The sequence below is a fragment of the Thunnus albacares genome, chromosome 18 (assembly GCF_914725855.1).
Source record: "Thunnus albacares chromosome 18, fThuAlb1.1, whole genome shotgun sequence".
Taxonomy (NCBI): Eukaryota; Metazoa; Chordata; class Actinopteri; order Scombriformes; family Scombridae; genus Thunnus; species Thunnus albacares.
In genome coordinates, this window is record NC_058123.1 from 24605302 (window position 1) to 24623453 (window position 18152).

At 41.0% G+C, this 18152-nt stretch overlaps 2 protein-coding genes across 4 annotated transcripts in view; both read right to left on the bottom strand.

Moving 5' to 3' along the window:
- The window catches only part of cacna1bb (calcium channel, voltage-dependent, N type, alpha 1B subunit, b), a 169964-nt gene extending 152769 nt beyond the window's left edge, over nucleotides 1–17195 (bottom strand). For 2 of the 3 annotated variants that reach the window (XM_044334118.1, XM_044334117.1), the window contains exons 1-2: nucleotides 12031–12131; nucleotides 8697–8836 (exon numbers count right to left, since the gene is read on the bottom strand). In XM_044334118.1, coding sequence (XP_044190053.1) covers nucleotides 8697–8836; nucleotides 12031–12123 — 233 coding nt within the window. In that variant the 5' untranslated portion in view covers nucleotides 12124–12131. Of the gene's footprint in view, nucleotides 1–8696; nucleotides 8837–12030; nucleotides 12132–16885 lie in introns of those variants that run through there. The other variant, XM_044334119.1, reaches the window with a different exon arrangement.
- Nucleotides 14106–14729, bottom strand: LOC122968711 (voltage-dependent P/Q-type calcium channel subunit alpha-1A-like). The gene has a single exon (XM_044334126.1). The coding sequence runs from the start codon at nucleotides 14451–14453 to the stop codon at nucleotides 14163–14165; it is 291 nt and encodes a 96-aa protein (XP_044190061.1). The 5' UTR covers nucleotides 14454–14729; the 3' UTR covers nucleotides 14106–14162.
- Nucleotides 17196–18152: the final 957 nt, after the last annotated feature.

Sequence of the window (18152 nt, forward strand, 5' to 3'; positions counted from 1 at the left end):
AAACCATCTAAATAGCAGCCATTTTAGTCAGACATAAATAGACATAGATGGCAAAGAGAGAAAGGCAAGCTGGATATGTTGCATCCACAGTGTTATACTGAGTCACGCTGGCTTACTGTATTCTCTGTTTTCATACATATTCATGAAGTGGGGCTTGCCTGCTGGTTGGTGTGAGCTGTGATTAGTCAATTTGTCAAGTCACTTGTCATGTCCAAACATTCTAATCATGAATATGTATCAGTGAGCTTGGGTGATGTTTAAATTTACATATGGACAAGTGTCACATCCTTGTCAAAATATGGGTTTGAATTGACAATAAGCTGGGGCCTCAAGGTTAAGTTGCCGACCATGAAGCGAAATGTCACATCTAGTCGGGGCTTTTGTTACAAGTCATTCCCCGATTCTCTCTCCTCTGCTTTCCTGTCATGTCTCTACTGTCAGCTGTGTAATGAAGGCATGAAATGCCCCCCGAAAATTTCATCTGTATTTGACAGTTCGATAATAATCAGTTGATTGTTTGGGCTGGTTACCAAACTTTGACTGCTGGAACAGAATACTGTCGGTGATTAATGAGACAAACACAACATTATGAATTTGATGGCCATGAATTGTATTGATTGAACCACTAATAAACTAACAAAATAGGTCAGTTGTAGTGCTCACACTGTAGTGCTGGGAAAAACAACTGAGCCAATCAGAGCTGTGTGGGTGGGATTAAGAGCAGGGACATCATCTTTCTGTGTGAGAGCCAGAAAATGACAACAGAAAAGTGGCCACAAACAGGTTGTATACATGTTGTTATAAGAAGATTTACAGAAATAAAAACTCTTAAATTGATATATGTCCTAGATCAACATGACAAAATATTAAGTCCCCCTCTACTCAAAATGTGTTTTGTTTACTGTTACTTCGCTGTGATGTTTCAACTTCACTGCAAAATGATGTATGTGCAGAGTTTGACACTGAAGGGCTGTTTTCACATTCATCTGCTGAAAGTGAAAAGTTTCTCTGTGCTCACTGAAAATCTGATTTTAAGGGGAGGGCCTGCGAGCATGATTTGTGACATCACAACTAGTCTGGAGCCAATCCTGGTCAAATATGTAACTCACACAAGTGTGATGTGGAAACTTGAAGCCTCTGACGATAGGATGAATAAATCAGTCACTACTGATTGGTAAGATTAAAATAAACAGAAATAGTAATTAAGTCTAATTATCAGGCTTAGAACATAAAATATGTCTTTAAAATAATGTTAGAGGTTTTGGTATTAGCTCACTCAGCAGTACTCTTAACAGCTAATTACAACCTTTGTTGTTGTCATAAAGTGCAACGCACAATACTTTGCATAAAAGTTGAAGTTCCAACAATGATTTTATTAACACAGTGATGGAGGTTTATGAACTCTGCTTTCTCTTATCATTTCATTGTTTTCTCTTAAAACTATTTTTACCTTTGTCGTGCGTATTATCTTTATAACCACTATGTCTTCTTATCCTCTTGTTCATGTAATTGTAAATCTCTGAAGCTGGAAAGACTCTGCAGTTTATGCAGATGATTAACTGATTGACAGAAAATTAACTAACATCAACTCTGATTATTTTTTAATTGTTTGAGTCATTTATCTAGGAAAAAAAACCCAAACATTTTCTGTTTTTCTGATTTGTTGCTCTTGTTTTATATCATTGTAACTAGAATATCTGTCACACACATTTTTCAACAGTTTTTAGACTAAATGATTCATGGATTAATCAAACAATAATAATATGTCAATCAATAATTCAAATAATCATTAGTTGCAGCTCTACTTCACAATTTTGTATTCCTGACCACATCCCTGTGAGAGCGTGAGCGGGAAGACAAGCAGTTCGCTGAGTTCCCACCTGCTGCTCAGAGCTGTTGTGTGGCTGCCAACAGACAGACCGACCGAGCAGAGCAGAGCTGGAATTGGTCTCCTACGATGTGGACAACATGGCATCAGCATCAGCAGCACTCAGCCGGCCTCACAGAGCACACAGTGTTCACCAGAGCACTCACTGAAGAGATCACTAACTGGCTCGAAGACATTAAGCAGAACAGCCTGTTCCAACAACACAACCGCCACACACACACATATATATACAAAACCAACCCAAACCTCACAGCTGTCAAGTCAATGACCACATCTGTCAGTAAAGCAGATATTGAGAAAAGGATCAATAACATCACTAGGAGGGAAGCTCTGTAATCGAAGTGAAAAATCTCTGAGAAAACAACTCACTGGACTAAAAATATCTTTTTAAACATTTAAGTTAAGAAGTGATCACGTCTGTAAATGTGTATACATCTTATCGAGAGCATCATGAATCCTTAAAAATGCATAAATACTGGCTGAATAAATCTGTGTGCATAAGTAAATATTAATAATTGTAAATAATGAGCATTCAGGATGCAGTTGAGTAAAGACACAGAGCAAAACCCCCCTGCTCCAAATTTTACCTCAACTGGAGAGAACCGCAGTCAAAAATAATAATACTGAGAAAATGAGGGTGTTGCCAGGCACCCAGGTCTCAGCAATTAACTTGGTGAGTACAATGTTATTATTAGAAATAGAAATGATGGCCAAAACTGCAAAAATAAGACCCAAGCTGTAATAAAACAAGATTATTCTTTAAGGTCCAAGAGAGAGAGAACTAATTTCTTGTCTTATCTCCATTCTCTTCTCAATTATCAAAGACCAATGTACAAAACATTTAGATCTCTTCTATCTTGTACTGTACAACTGCTGTAAAACAAGTGTATACTAACTCAGAGATCCAGATGTTTACTAAACTGACTGAACATGGCTGAGTGATGTAAACATTCCAAGGTGTGGATGCACTTCACAAAAGTAGATGAAAAAACTGCAAAATGCAATATTTTTGGATAAGTCTTTACAACAAACCAACAGTTTTTTGCTTAAATCCATGGCACATAAACGGTGTGGACAAATGTAACAGAGCGTTGAAACAGATTTGATAGGGGATTTGAATGAAATTAAGCGTTCATAAGTGGATTCATTACTGAATTCAAATATAATAAAATGCTATTTAACCCTGACCCAGCCTAAGCTCAGCCCTCAGGTGTGGTAATGTGCAGCAGATAGTGTACACACACACACACAAAGTGTACACAACACACAGGTACAAACCCAGCCCATATAAAGCCACAACTGTCAGACCTACATGATCAGACAGCAGCATTTTGGCAGACGTTCAAAGGCAACATTTATTCATGCTGCCGGGTACGGGCATAAGCTAAAGTGACCCAACCTCTGTAGTCTCCGCAACTATACTTTGAAGCTTCGTATTGTGTTCGCCCCGTTGCCTGAGAGGTACATGAAAGGGGATCACAACTTTGAAGTCGACACAAGCACCGACTCTCGCCCCCGACCACTTACAGCCGCGACTCGTGAATCAAACATACCGATAAATAAATAAAAATAACTGCCCTGGCTTTGTTTCCCTGGAGATGACAGTGGGATTATTGTTCTCGGTGACTTAACACAGGAGCCTCAGATTGCGGTTGCCATAGTGTTTGCACAGGCAGTAAAAGGCCATGTGAGGCTTCGGTCAATAACAGCAATGACTGGCTGGCAGGGGAGGTTAACTGGAGGCCCACTGAAACGTCCAGATGTTACTGACACACATTAAGAACAATTATATATCCATTATTTTTTTATATCCTCATAGCCTATATGTTACATCTGCTGCAATTCTTTTTCTTATGTGAAAGTGTTAAACTGTATTGTCCCTGTTAAATATGAACAAATACATATAATCTTCATGGAGAATTTGTTTATTCATATTTTAGGGAGATGCTCTCTTTAAATGGAAACTTTCATCAACTTTCAAGTACAAGTTGTAACTCCACACATGTGAGAAGCCCAGTGACAGCCAATTAGTAAAATATTTTAAATATTGATATATTTACTGGAGTAAAGAGTACTCCAGCCATTTATTATTGCTCTTCCATAAAGTTGGAGGTCAAGATCTAAATATACTGGATCCTATACTTCCCATAGTGTAACATGTCTTGTCTTGTCTTTCATTACATCCATCCAGCCTCCATAATTAAAACCCACCTTTTTCCAAATCAGTGCCCCCAGACTCTTACACATGCTTTCTGTTTTCGTCTCCAAGCCCAAGCTGAGATACCAAAGTGAGTGTTTTTTACTCAGATTTCACAACCTCTAGAGCCACTGAAGACATTAAAAAATGTTTCACAACCTGGGTAGTACTCCTCATGAATATTAAATTTCCACTCACGTGCAAAATTGTAAAAGTAAGGCTGTTGCAACAGGGATGGTTCCCTGATAGATATTTGGTGCAATTATTTGAAAATAACACACACCTTTCAGCCAATCAAAACTGTATTGTACATCACTTTCTTGGCTTTCAGAGTAATGGCTCCATTTCAAAATGTAAGAAACCACTTTCCAACACTCTCTGTGCCTTTAAAAAAAGATGTTACCTGAACTGATTTTCCCAGTTTCTGCTCTAAAAGGAGGTAAAACCTGCTGGTTACAGACGGCAGAATAAATGGACTCCGAGTGAGTTCTGCCTCTGAAATTAGAACCAGTGTGAGTGTCATTTAATCCCTTTCTTTTTGGATTTTTAACATTTCTCTTTTCAGCCACTGAGTCATGGTTACTGGCAAATGCTCCACGAATAAAAAAGCTGGTTTTCTGAGCAGAGCATGCTCCTCACCCTTTCTCTTCATGTCACAGACACTGTCGTACTCAGGGTATGATTGGCCATGTCTGGCTCCTCATCAGGGCTCAGTGTTCCTGGGCTGGCTGGCTCAGCGTTCTATTGATTAGGCCTTTGGCAACTCGGGCAGATTTATTCTCCTATTAGGGGCTCCTAATGCCTGATCAGGACAGATTAAAGGTCTGCCATTGCCTCCAGCTACACTATCATTTAGACTCTTTCATTAGGATTGGATGGCAACATAATTAGCCTAAGGACTAAGCACTGCAATTGTACAACAGGCAGGGAACTAATGCTGATTCTTAGCAAAGTGGAAAAAGGATAAGATACGCTACTGACTTATGTAATATGAGATGATTATTAAAGTAGAACTGAATATTTTTTAATTTCAAACAAAGTAGGATTATTTATTCCCCCTCTCTTGTAACACAGCCACAATTATATGTTCTCAAAATGTATCCTAAATTAGATTTCTGACCAGTAAGATTGATAGAGACCCTGACCAGTCACCTTTGATTGATCACACAGCACTGTTAAAATTATTTTTTTTTTATCAATTATTCATGCATTGATCAATACTATCCAACTGTGGTAGTATTTAGTTCATCTCTGGGTCTCTTTCTTACTGATGTCTTATTCTCTTGCTACTCAAATATTTTCCGTATATTATCATTTCATCATTTATACCATATGGAACTCTAATTATGATCACTAATTCTGCTCATTCCCTCTGTAGACTTCACAGGACAAAGCGGAAACTGATTTTCACACCCAGGTGTGCAGTAAAATCTGTTTAATCCTCTTAACTTCACTTAGGGAGGCTGAACGTCTCAGGATGTGGTTAAATGTCTTTTCTGTCTTTTATCATTTGACATCAAGGAAAATTCTCTCAGGATCAGATTTTGTTTATACTGAGACTCAGTAAGCCAAACCTCATCCAAAGGTGATCTGATTGATTTCAGATCGATGGGCTCGGTCCAGGCACCTTCGGCCCCGTGATCCCGCAGGAGCATGCCGAGCACAAAGCAAACGGAGCGTTACACACACACACACACACACACACACACGCACACACACACACACACACAAAAACCCCTGATCACGCCGAGGCACATTATCTACTGTGGTTGCCAGGCAACCAAACAGAGATGCACACATACACAATATAATGGTTAACTTGTATCCAGCTGTGTCAGCAGTGGGTAGCCAAAACTGAAGAGCTATTTCTCTAGCTTTAGTTTTTCAACAGAAGAAAAAACCTGAGACAAAAGCAGATTTTAGATACATGACACCCTTATTGATATATTCCTTTAAACTGAGTCTGTGTTTATATATTTTAGATATATTTCTTGAATATATAAATAACTTGGTGTGTATGAATCAGAACTTTCTAATGTTTTTAAACATAAAATAACACAGCTTTAAGTTATATCTCATAAAGAAACCAAAACACACCAAAACACTAAGCCCCTAATGCACAAGGTGTATCACATGGCACTGAAAGTCGTCTTTCTATATGAATATATTGGAATTTAAGTGTTTTGCTCAAAGTAAAATGCCTCTGTGTGATCTCCAGCTTACATTTTAATAACGCCTTTTTCCATTTTCCTGCTCACATGAATTCTTCCACTGTGTAGGTATTGCAGGAGAACATGAAATGCAATCGCAGCTACAAACACAATTTTCCTACTTATATGCTGTGAAAAAAGAAAAAGCATCTCTGAACTGTTAATGTGCTGCCTATGGCTGGACACAACTGAGACAGAGGAAGAAATGTTTTAACTTTAAACACCAGCGTTCTGAATGTGTTGTCTTAAAATGCATGAAGTATAATTACAATTTTGTTTATTTACAAAGCACTCAGAACAAAATTGGTTCATTTATACCCATCTTCTTTCTCTTCATTTTGACTCGTCTGTTTTTCTCATTACCTCAAACACTCGTGGTCACTGCCTCTCTGCAATCTTCGCTCTGCTCCTCATTCAATATCCACCTTGATTCATTTGTTTATTGACTTTCTGAAATAGCCAATATTTACAACACAAATTCAATCTGAACCTCACACAGCACCAAGGCAACACAATATATCTCTGCTCATTCATTTAATAAAGCAAGGGAAGCATTTATAGCAGCACCAACTGAACTGGGACAAAACAGATACATTTCCAACATAGTATGACTGTTTTTGGGGCAGTGAAGGCTTGACACTGGGAAACTATGCAAGAGGACTAATTGGCTGCCTTTACATTGTGTATTGCAATGTTTACTTAAGTAAAATCTAGTACTTCTTCCAGCACTGGGAATTAGTAGTGAGCTGATTAACACTAATCAGTATTGATGGAGCTTTCCACGTTTTGGATAGGTACCTTATGATATAATGGCTCTTGTGGAAGCCCCTCTTTGTTCTTTTATCCTGCAATCACAGGTGTGAACAGATACTGAGAAGAAAGGGCAAAACTCTAAAAGGACTGCTTTCTCTGTGTGCAGTAAAATCGGACCAATATACACAGTGAGTTGTGAATCTGCCATTCAGGTGTACCCTATGGTGGAACAAACAGTTTTCTTGGGCATTAGGGCAAAAATTAAGCAAGTGTTGCATCAGATTGCACCTTCAGATAAAAGAAGTGAGGGTGCCCTGTACTCTACCACACAAATGGTTAGGTTAATGATTATGGATACCAATTTAAACAGCTCTCAAGGACAACATGACTCCTGTCTTTTTGAAGAATTAAAGGACATTTCTAAAAAGTGTAGGAGAGTAAAAAGAGAAGGAGACCCCATAAAGTGGAGAAACATAAGGTTTGTATGTCAGACAAATTAAAAACATGAAAGCCCTTAAAAAGCTCACTCTTTGAAATAATACCTTGGATCCAACAAGAGCAAAACCACCACCAGCTTACATACATATTATCTTTCCTCGTCTATCTTTATGTTGTCAACCTTCTGATTGCCATCAACGGTTAAAAGCAGAGAATGAGTACCAGACTGCCTTCCAGAAAAAGCCTCAATGCTGCCTAGGTTGAAATCCCAGCAGTAATTACCCAGAACTATTGACCTGACCGTTGCTGTATCATTGACTTCTCATGACTCCCTTCTGATAATAAGAAACACTGGCCATTACATGTCTCCAAAGGCCCAGAGTCTGACAGCTTCCCTGCCAGGCAGCCACTCTTGTCCGAGCCCTACTAAGAGCTGCTCAAAAAGAGAGAAAAAAATATAACTTTCAACTATAAAAGCATCTGTCACAGAACTCTGCAGTCCACTTAGCTAATAACTCCTACTGCAGACATGTTCTTATTTCTGAAACACATATATGAAATATGAAACACATATTTATTCTACTTTTGTGTTTCCATTTGCCACACAGATGCACAGGTGGTAAGGCTTTGGGGTAGTGCTGGACAATATGGTGTGGTTGTTGCGATAAAAGTTTCTGAATTGTTTAATCACAAAATTCAATTGTAAATTATCATCAACCGCATACTGTGTCTTACCCTGTATGGCCAAAAGCATGTAGACACCTGAAACTGACACCTATAATGTAATTGCTGAACATTCCAAAAAAGCTCTGGGTTCTGTGCAGGCCAGTCAAGTTCTCCCATACCAAACTGGGCAATCCATTTCGCTATGGACCTGGCTTTGTACACGAAATAGGAAAGGGCCCTCCACAAAGTTGGAAGCCATTAAGTATGTGGGTGTCCATATAATGTAGTCCAGCAACAGTGTTAAAATCAAGGATTAAGGAATGGCCAAAGCAACAAATGTTCACTGTGACAATCTTTTCACATCTTTTACAGGCTTGTGTGACTTGTTGAATAACATATAGGTGCTTGTAGGCAGATGTTCTAACTGGAAGAAGGTGATTCCACCACGCTCTCTCTCAGGGTGCTCACAGATACACACAAAAGAAACCACTCTCTCACTTATAACTTTCATCCCAAGCTGACAGCCAGCGGGCAAGGGACTCACCCCGTGAGGACGACCACGAAGTCCATTACATTCCAGCCATTGCGGAGGTAGGAGCCTTTGTGAAATGCAAAGCCCAGGGCGATGATCTTAATGGCAGCCTCAAAACAGAATATTCCAATAAAGTAGGGCTCTGTGTCGTCCTACAGAAAGATAGAGAGAATCAGAGAGAGGATGAGACTGACAGAGGAAGACCTTTTTGTTAAAAGTAAGAGCGTGGTTAATGAAGCATTAAGTGAAAGAGAGGGGGGTTAATAAAATAGAGAAAGAAAGATGGCCCCTTTCACTTCTTGCATCAGCATGAACAGAAGCACAGGAAGTGGAGCCCTCTTCTTTGGACGAAAAGAGAGTAAATACAGTCAAAACAAATATTTACACACAGTATGATCTTAAGGGTTATGATAAATCAATAGAGCCTCAGGCTTTCTTATTTAAAGCATTAAATAAATTCTACAAGGACTGTCTTGCATCTGTATGCTGTCAAAATGTCACACTGGATGTGATCAGTATTGTGCACAGATTCTCTAAGGGGCTGGGGCAAAAATGAAAAAGGGGCACCTCTACTGAACACAATTTCTTGTTTCATGTTTAGTGATTAGGTTTACTTTTTGCCCCAATGTCACACCAGAGCAGCAGTTGACATGACTAGAGTGGGGCTGGGGCAGTGTAGAGGGGCGCTTCTACACTGAACATTGGGGCAACCAAGCCAACCAGGCTACTTGAGTCAACCAGAAGGGTTCTGGGGCAAACCAGAAAGACATTTGGGCCAACTAGTGGAGTAGCTGGGCCAACAAAGGGCCACCTGGGTCAGGCAGAGGGGTACTTGAGCTAAACAGAGTGGCATTTGGACCAAAAACTAGGGTGCTACGGCTGACTAGAAGGGCTCAAAGACATGGGCCACTGCTTGCATGATATAAGTGTAAAACAGAAGGCACTTAGACCAACCAGAAGGGCATGTGGATTGAACCGGAGGCTACATGGGCACTAGAGGGGCATTTGGGCCTCCTAGGAAGGAATTTGGGCTAACCAAACTTTGGCTGTTCAAATGCCCCTCTGGTGTGACATTAGGGCAAAAATAAAGCATGGAAAAGCATGGCATTTGGGCTGACCAGAGGGGCATTTGGACTAAACACAAGGGCACCTGGACCAACCATAGGGGTACTTGGACTGACCAGAGGGGCATTTGGGTCAACCAGAAAGGTACTTTGGTCATTTGGGTGCCCCTATGTCTGGGACAAAAATTAAGCATGGAATTGGGGGGCATTTTAAGCAGCCAGAAGGGTACATGGGGGCCATTTGGTCACACCATAGAGGCAAAAATGAGGGCAGTTGAGCAAACCAGAAGGGTATATGGATAAAACAAAGGGGTACTTAGGCCGACATTTGGACCAATCAGAAAGGCACTTGGGCTGCCCCTTTGATATGACATCAGCATGGAATAATGGAATTGGGGGGTAATTGAAGCGACTACAGCGGTACTTTGGCTGTTCAAGTGTTCCTCTAATGTGACATTAAGTATGGAATTAACCTAATAGGACAAAGACATTCCTGTTTGAAAGGACACTTTGACACACAGAGCATATGCACAACATACGACTTGACTTGATTGATTTGGGCACTCTGCATTATTCCCTAAAAGTGTCAAACAATCAACAGTGTGTCACAGTTTGATCATTTGCACTGTGTGGCTGGATTAACCCTGGGCCTTGCTCTAAGTAAGTGAGCTGGAACAGGCGTGTATGACATGACACTTTTTCCTTTGCCTCCATTAATATCTGCGAGAGCCTTGGGCAATGCACAGGGCACAAGCGGAGGATATCTCACGCCTACACTAACCTCTCTCCCCCTCGATTTTTCTCTCTCGCTCCCAGCATACTACAACCTGACAGACAGTGTCCCCAATCCCCAGCATCACCAAGCCTCCAACATAAATAATCATGTAAAAGCAGTGTGACAGGTCTGAGCGCTATAAGAAATGTGACCTTTTCTACAGCACTGGCTGCCTACAGTGAACAACGAGTGATAATAGATATGTTGGACGAGAGTTGCTGTATCAACCGTGAAGGCTGTGGTGGTAAGATAATGACAGTTTGTTGTTGTGGAGAAGCAGAGAAGCTGCTTCTGGCTAATAAGAGAAGCCATAGGAGCCTGCAACATTTCAATAACAGCTATTGAATGTGACATACAGTATATTAATTTTGGTCTGTTATAAAAATACAAGATTTATAGACAAACAACTGAATGTCTTCTGTCATGACAGGACTGGATTGCTGCCTGGATTAATGTCTGTACCGGTAGTGTGTTAACATCTATTATACATACATCTAAAATATTCCTGAATTATAAATGCGCTTTCGAAAGATGGATGAGGAAATCCCAAAGGATCATGGCACTAAAGAGCTGCAATGGATCTGAAATACTGTTATTGAACAGCTTCTATCATCGCCTCCACTTACAGTGCGCCTCCTACTCTGTTGACAGAGCTTCATAAATAATAGCTGATCCCTTGTTCTAATTAAAAGGCTTCTTGTTGTATTACATCCTCAAGGTGGAGGAGGCAGGGAGAGGATGCTTGTTTTCTCTTTGTGTAACCACTCTAATCACTTTCTCAAGTCCTGAATGCTACCTTTTTGTTTTCCTAACATCTTCACTGCTGAATTAGCAGTGCAGCTGCTGAGATAATTCTAAACAGGAGCAGGTGGTTGAATATGACAGGAATTCATTGACTTTGTCACATCAGGCTGTTGCTCTTTGTAACACTCTCTGGCTCTCTATTTTAAGAAAAACTCCTCTGAGCTACAACACCCTCAAGAACAAGAACAGCAAAGTGCTGAACCATGAAGCTACAGTACATGCTATTCAGTTTTTTTTCCTGGTACACAGGGTGGGATATGCCACTTGACCTCCCCGGGCTGCAGTTTCTTAGGTTTCTCTCTGAGACTGGTTAGCTGTACAACGTGACTGTCAGAGTTCAAATGTTGGTTTTAACGGAGTGCATATGTGAGCAGCTGGGGGAACAGGGATCCAGAGCAGGGGATCAAAGCTAGCTCACTGAGAGGCTCTGCTGACTTACATGATAGGAAGGAGGAAAAAAACAGGCAAACACAGTTAAACACACAGTGTTCCACAGCCTAAAGAGAGAAAGGTGCTGCTGTAATTAAGCTGTTGCAGGTCAATCCCTTGTTACTCTGGGACTCTGGTACTTTTGACAAAGGTTAGAATATCTAAGCTAGGTGTGGTACCTTTCTGTCTCCACATCTGTCTGACTGGTTGCTTGCTGCAGAAAAGTTTTTGTCTAATGGAGATGACCTGACAGAGAGGCACACTGAACACTTACCAGGCGTTCTGACATGGGTGTCTTGTCGCTGGCGGGTAGATGCTGCTCCAGGGCCAAGACGATGCAGTTGGCGATAATTGTAGCCAGGATCATGTATTCAAATGGAGTGTGACAGTTAAGGAGCAGTAGAAAGTGAAGTTACATTCATTTCATTACATTTCACAGTGTATTTATGAATAATATGTTTGTATGGTTTGTGTAAAGACTTAACCTGGAATACAATGAGCAAACAATCAAGGTTGGTAATTAGACACTTCAGTCTAATAAAAGAAGAGCATCCAATCATTGCAGACAACATTAAATTGTAAAGAAAAGCAAATTATTCTGCATATTGCTGACTGACGAATGCCATTCAATTTTCTGTCCACTAAAGCATAAACCTTCCATCATGCTCTGGTTGAAGGCTTTCTGGAAAGAAAGCATCCTATACATGCACTCATGATCTTTCCAGATGGTTGACCATTTCCAACCATTTTCAATGGTTGGCTCATTCTGCAATCCATTTTCACTGGGTCATTGCCCGCGGGTCAGGGCCTATTGAGGGCCTGTGAATCGCAAGGGAATAAGGAGCTTATGACCATTAAAGCCAAGACGTAGAATTATTACCCATAACACACCCAACTCCCCTGATTATGCAACCAGAATACTGTTTTCCTGACAGTGAATTTTAAGTGGAAATGGGTGTAATGGTTACTTTTACCATTTTGTCTGTGTTTCCTATGGTTTTTATTTTTGTATTGGTCCTGTGGAGTGGGAAATTCAACTTCTATCAGCTCATAGAAGGCATGGATAAATTAATAAGCATTGTTATTCAATTACAGCTAATGCTGTTCTCACTGTCGCCCACAGAGAAGATCCAGCTGTCTGGTCATGTTTGTCACAGAAGCTCTGGCTTTTCAGCCTTAGCCATTTCACTGCAAAAATATATTTTCATCAAATGTTAACGTTATATGATTATTATAAAGCAGCCTTGTTTTAAACTTGGTGATAATGCATTTTTGAGATAATCAACTGGGTCTTTAAGGGACTGTATGAGCAGAAGAATTATCTCAATCCATTAAAATGGTTTTTCTCATAAGAATTTGAAAAATACTTATGACTTGAGATTATTTCACTTGCTTTCAAAGCAACTCACAGCTTTTAAGACTTTTCTTGTCTTTTTGTGTGGGCTGCTGTGAGCTACCTCAAGATTTCAACACTTTTTCCATATTGAAATGAGTGAGACCGCTTCAGAAACATCATAAATAATACGGTGAATAATGTCACCGCCTGGAAGAATCTTTCAGTTGTTTTAAGAGAGAAAACACGAAGATTTGAAGGGTGACCGTTAATGTAGATATTTTTTGCAGCGTTAAAAGACTGGCGGAGAGTGGAGAGCGTGGGCGACTTCAGCACCATGGAGAGGGCTCCCAACTAAGACAACGAGGCGGTTCTGCAACCCCGGAACAGCGGTCTCTTTTCCAGTTACGCATTAAAATAAATAAACGGTGCTTTGTCATAATAATAGCCCATTTTATGACTGGAGAAGATGGGGGCTGGAGGGCAGCCAGTGAAAGCAGCAACAGCGCTGACTTACCATTGCCCTTTTACGCACGCAGCTTTTTATTGACTTCTAGTTGCGTAAATCAATAGAGATGTTTGATCATTATTAACTAGAACGCTGGGATTGCTGTCCATGCCCAGTAGACAGTTTACAGCTGACATTTTAACAAAAGAACTTATCAGTCGATGTGGACGCTTAGGCTCTAAATTGAACTGGGAATAGAAAACGCAACACAATAGGCGGATGTGGAGTCTTTTCAGTGCCCACACCTATTGAGAAAACATCTTTGTGTCATGTTGAACAGAGATAAGAAGTGGAGCGACAGGTGCAGGCAGCGTTGCGCAGAGAGGAATAAAGAAAGACACCGTGGTAGCTACTCCACAGGCGAAAATAACTGATCATTCAACAGCACAACCTGAGCTGAAAGCTTAGAGCGCAATCAACATCAGCACCTAAACTTAACAGCTAGACAAACAGGCCTGCAGGCGGTGGTGTGTTTCTGCTTTTCAACCCTCTGTGTGTGGTTGCCACGCAAGGACAGACAGGTTATAGGCTACAGATGCACCTGCTCTATGCGTGGTGCCACTGGTCAGGAAGGATATGGCCACTCTGTTATTCGCTTTGCATACTTCCTGATGAGATTGTCCTCGCGGAAGATGAAGAGGGAGCGGTTGACAGTGAAGCAGTTTTGTTTGACAGGGTTCGGGTTGTAAATGGCCATTGTCCGGGCTCTCTGGGCCATCGACTGCTTGTACATCCTCTGGCCACCCGGAGCGCCACCACCCCGGGCTCCCCCTCTCCCAGCGCCCGGTGCACCTCTCCCTCCGCCGCCTGCGCCTCCTCCATAGCGGGTGGGTAGATCTTCTGCGAAGCGAGCCATTCTGGAAACGCACAGATCCAAAGGGGAAAATCCAAACTGGTGTCAGTGGAAATGGAGGGGAGACGCATCACAACAAACACACTTCATCCAAACCACAGCTTAGCGTTAGAGTGTATACAGAGAGCGCTGCGTTTGGAAGATGAAAAAATAAGGTGGCCTCATTGAAAACCATGTTCTCTTGATCCTGTCCGTTCATTCATCTTCCGTGAAATTTAAAACATGAAAGTTTGAAGCAATAAAGCACTTCAGCTGTAAAAAAAAAAAAAAAAAAAAGAAAGAAAAAAAAAGAAAGAAAAAAAAAGAAAAAAGATTCACTTCACTGAAGCTGTTGCATCCATAGCAGCCGGGCTGTGAGTGGAGAGAAATCAGGCTGAAATGAAATGAGATCACCCTGTCTCTGTCCAAAATCCTGACAGCATCGTGTCAGCATCCAAACACCAGTTGAAACGTTCAGGGTCAGTCAAAGATGAGCGGGAGCGTCAGAAAACACGGACACCCCTCTGTTCCCTTTTCTAGCTGAAAGCAACAATAAAACAAGCCAATCCAACGCGAGCAGTTGTCCTGTGATTTCTGTTTGATCGCTCGCTGTATGGGGGGGCTGAAAGCTATAAGTCCTCAGAGGAATAAGGAAGAGCGCATGTGACCAAAATGAGCCTATCGGTGACTGGAGCGCACAGGCACGCTCACAGTCTGATGGCTGAATTTAAGAGACTGTAAAACTAATGAAGTAAAAAAAAAAAAAAGCCCCTGCGGATCAAAACATGAGCGTTAATCAATCTTTCTTTTAGTATCATCAGGGGACCAACATGGTCCTATACAGGATGAGCTTCAACACTTTGCACGGCAAGGCACAAGTTAAAAGATCAGTCCATTTTTCTCAGGAACTTGCGGTGGGGGGATCAGTAAAAATGACACTTCGTTAATAGCTTCAACATACCTGAATCATGTGACTGCTCTCCACGCTTGATATCAGCAAAACGCACTGGAGCTTCACTCCAGTAAATCAAATGAACTGCTGATCTGCTTTAAAAAGGATTTGTCATTACCAAAGATCAGCCAGTTGAATCTTTGGGAATATTCCTGGATAGTGAACTCAGTTTCTCTGTGAATGCTGACTGTTTTCTAGGAAATATCTGCAATGTATTTATCTGCTCGATCTGCTTAATAGCTTTGGAATAAGTCAGCAAATGTATTGTTTAGTCTATAAGTCCCTCATCAAACGTGTTATTTATCATAGGAAGGAAGTAAACAAGCTATTTTATGCCATCTTAACTGGAATAAGACATACAGCAGCTTAAAGCATTCACAGACCACTAGGCCTATAAATCAGGTAATGTGGCCTGTTTAGTTGAACGTTAATTGCCGTTGGGAATGGTTTGTGCATGGCGTTTACCGGAGATGATGACTATGCTTTTCAAATTAGATTAAGAAAGAATTAAAGAATTTAGAAAAAACTTAGATCTAAAGCTTGTGTTTGTTTTCATTTCTTTTTAACAGTCCCCATATAAAAGCAATATGAAACTAGTGTACTGCAGGTCATAAACTGAGCTGTGTCACCTCATGAGATTCACAAAATTATGTATTGGGTTGTTTTATAGATACACAATTAGCAGATGATAGGATACTTCTCTGCTTTTTTCAGTTTTTTGTCATTTTATCAACATAAGCTACGTGGCCAAAAATATATGGTCACCCAAACATTACACCCATGTGTCATTGTGTATTCAGACAGCAGTTTGAGGCAAAACCACATGATGCCATTTATTCCTGAACAATTGCGCGTGTGTGTGTGTGTCTTTTGCACACACTTCAGACTTTTCTTACCTTTTTATACTTTGCATTTACAGGCATTTGCATGGCCAATAATCACTCTAATTAACCAAGCAGACTAGACTAATTGTAACTTACCCACGTCAAGAGGCCAATTATAAATTGACACAGTCTTGCAGGTTTTTTTTTTTTTTTTTTTTTTTTGGTTTTCTTTTTCTCATTATTAATTTAGCATCTATAAATCATGTTTAGCCCCCTGTTCACATCATCTGCAACCAAATCATTAACACAAATGCACAAGATACGACCGAAGAGACATCTAGTGGTTCCGTTAATGTACTGCAATTAGGATGCAAGACTGTGCAGCTGTGTGGGGATTTTTTTTAAGACATTACATCGTCAGAGGAGCCACAGTATTAATAATCCAATCTTGTGGAAATAATAACTTTCCTTTTGAAATCACATCACTAATTTCAAAGACCTGGAGTGGGTTATGAGGTTCTTTTGTAAACAGTAGCCTACTGACGACTTGTTAAGTGAGGATGATGAAGCTTAATTTAACCAACAATTGACTGTTTTAGTTTTTCCTAAAGGCAATTTAAATGCAGGGGTTTTCCTTATAAATAAGTATTTAATGACGGTGAAAGGGTTGTGAGTCTGACCTGCGGGGCCACAGCGTGTTGTTCAGGGTCTGGTGCTTTTTGACAATGTGACGCACTCCATCTCTTCTCCCCGCCCTGCTCGTTCCGTCCAGGTGTAAAACTTTGTCAAACTTCTGCCCGGTGTCGGTGTTACGGGCTCTCCATGACTGCTCCTCCGGGTCTCCGGTGGAGGTGTGTGTTCCCTCCGCGGACCCTGGCTCCCCCTCCCCCACCCGCTGCCCGGGAGGACGCTTCCTGTCAGGTGACGGAGCCCAGGTATCTTCGTACTCTGTCCCCAGGGTGAGCATCCTCCAGGAGCCAAACGTGGCTGAGCGCACCGCTGGTGGGCGAAACAAATGTAACGTAAGTAATTTCGCATCTGTCTCAAAAACAAAGCTGTGCCAAGAAGTAATGGAAATACTCCACCGAAAGCCATACTGAGCCACACTTACCTGTGAAAGGTGAGAGTGGAAAGTTTTGTGCTCTCTGGAGAGACAGATTCACGACCGTTACAATGGTTTCAAATGGCAACTCACTTTCAGGCGGGAAACAAGGTGTAACTACGTTTGTCCATAGAAACCTGTCAAATCACTCCTGCAGTATAATACAACTTCCATATGTCCATTCATATACCCAGTAGATTAGGAACATATTTTCAATGAAATATGGCTCAATACAAAGCACGGTTAGCTGTTATCAAGCATGCACTACAAACTGCTAGCCTACTTGCTGCTAGCACAAATAAAAGCTCTGTATTTAGTCATATTTTGGCTAACATGGGAGTATTTGGAACATAGTGAACATATGGATGAACAGAGGAGGATTGGATTACTTCAGCAGTGAAGAGAGAAGTTTCTATAGACGGGTTTTCCTGTTAAACTGAGTTCTGTAGGAATCTACTGTAACTGCCATCAAGCCACTCAGGACCTATATGTTAAGGGTTTGATACTCAGGTTTAACCAGTGCTGAAGTTGGTTAATTGATGTATCAGTCCATGCAGGCACGGTCCTCGCCTCACTGAGGACTGCCACTTCACTTCCTGCCCATGATGCTACCTTTTGGAAGTGTGTTTTGAGGGGAATCTGCTGTGCTCTTCTAGGTTTACTCTTAGATATTTGCAAAATTTACCCGTGAGTCCTAGAGTTTAAATTTTTCTCTAGAAAGAGTAAAACATTGTTTTAACGTAACTCTGATAAAGCATAAATCTCAACTATGCGTGGCTTTTGAGGATTGTGTCATCTTCACCTCATGCTGGTGCACCAAACCTTAAAAGGCCTTTTTTCACAGA

Excerpts from the sequence above, each read along its gene's own strand:
- LOC122968711 (XM_044334126.1), bottom strand. The coding sequence starts at position 14,453 with ATGGCTCGCTTCGCAGAAGATCTACCCACCCGCTATGGAGGAGGCGCA.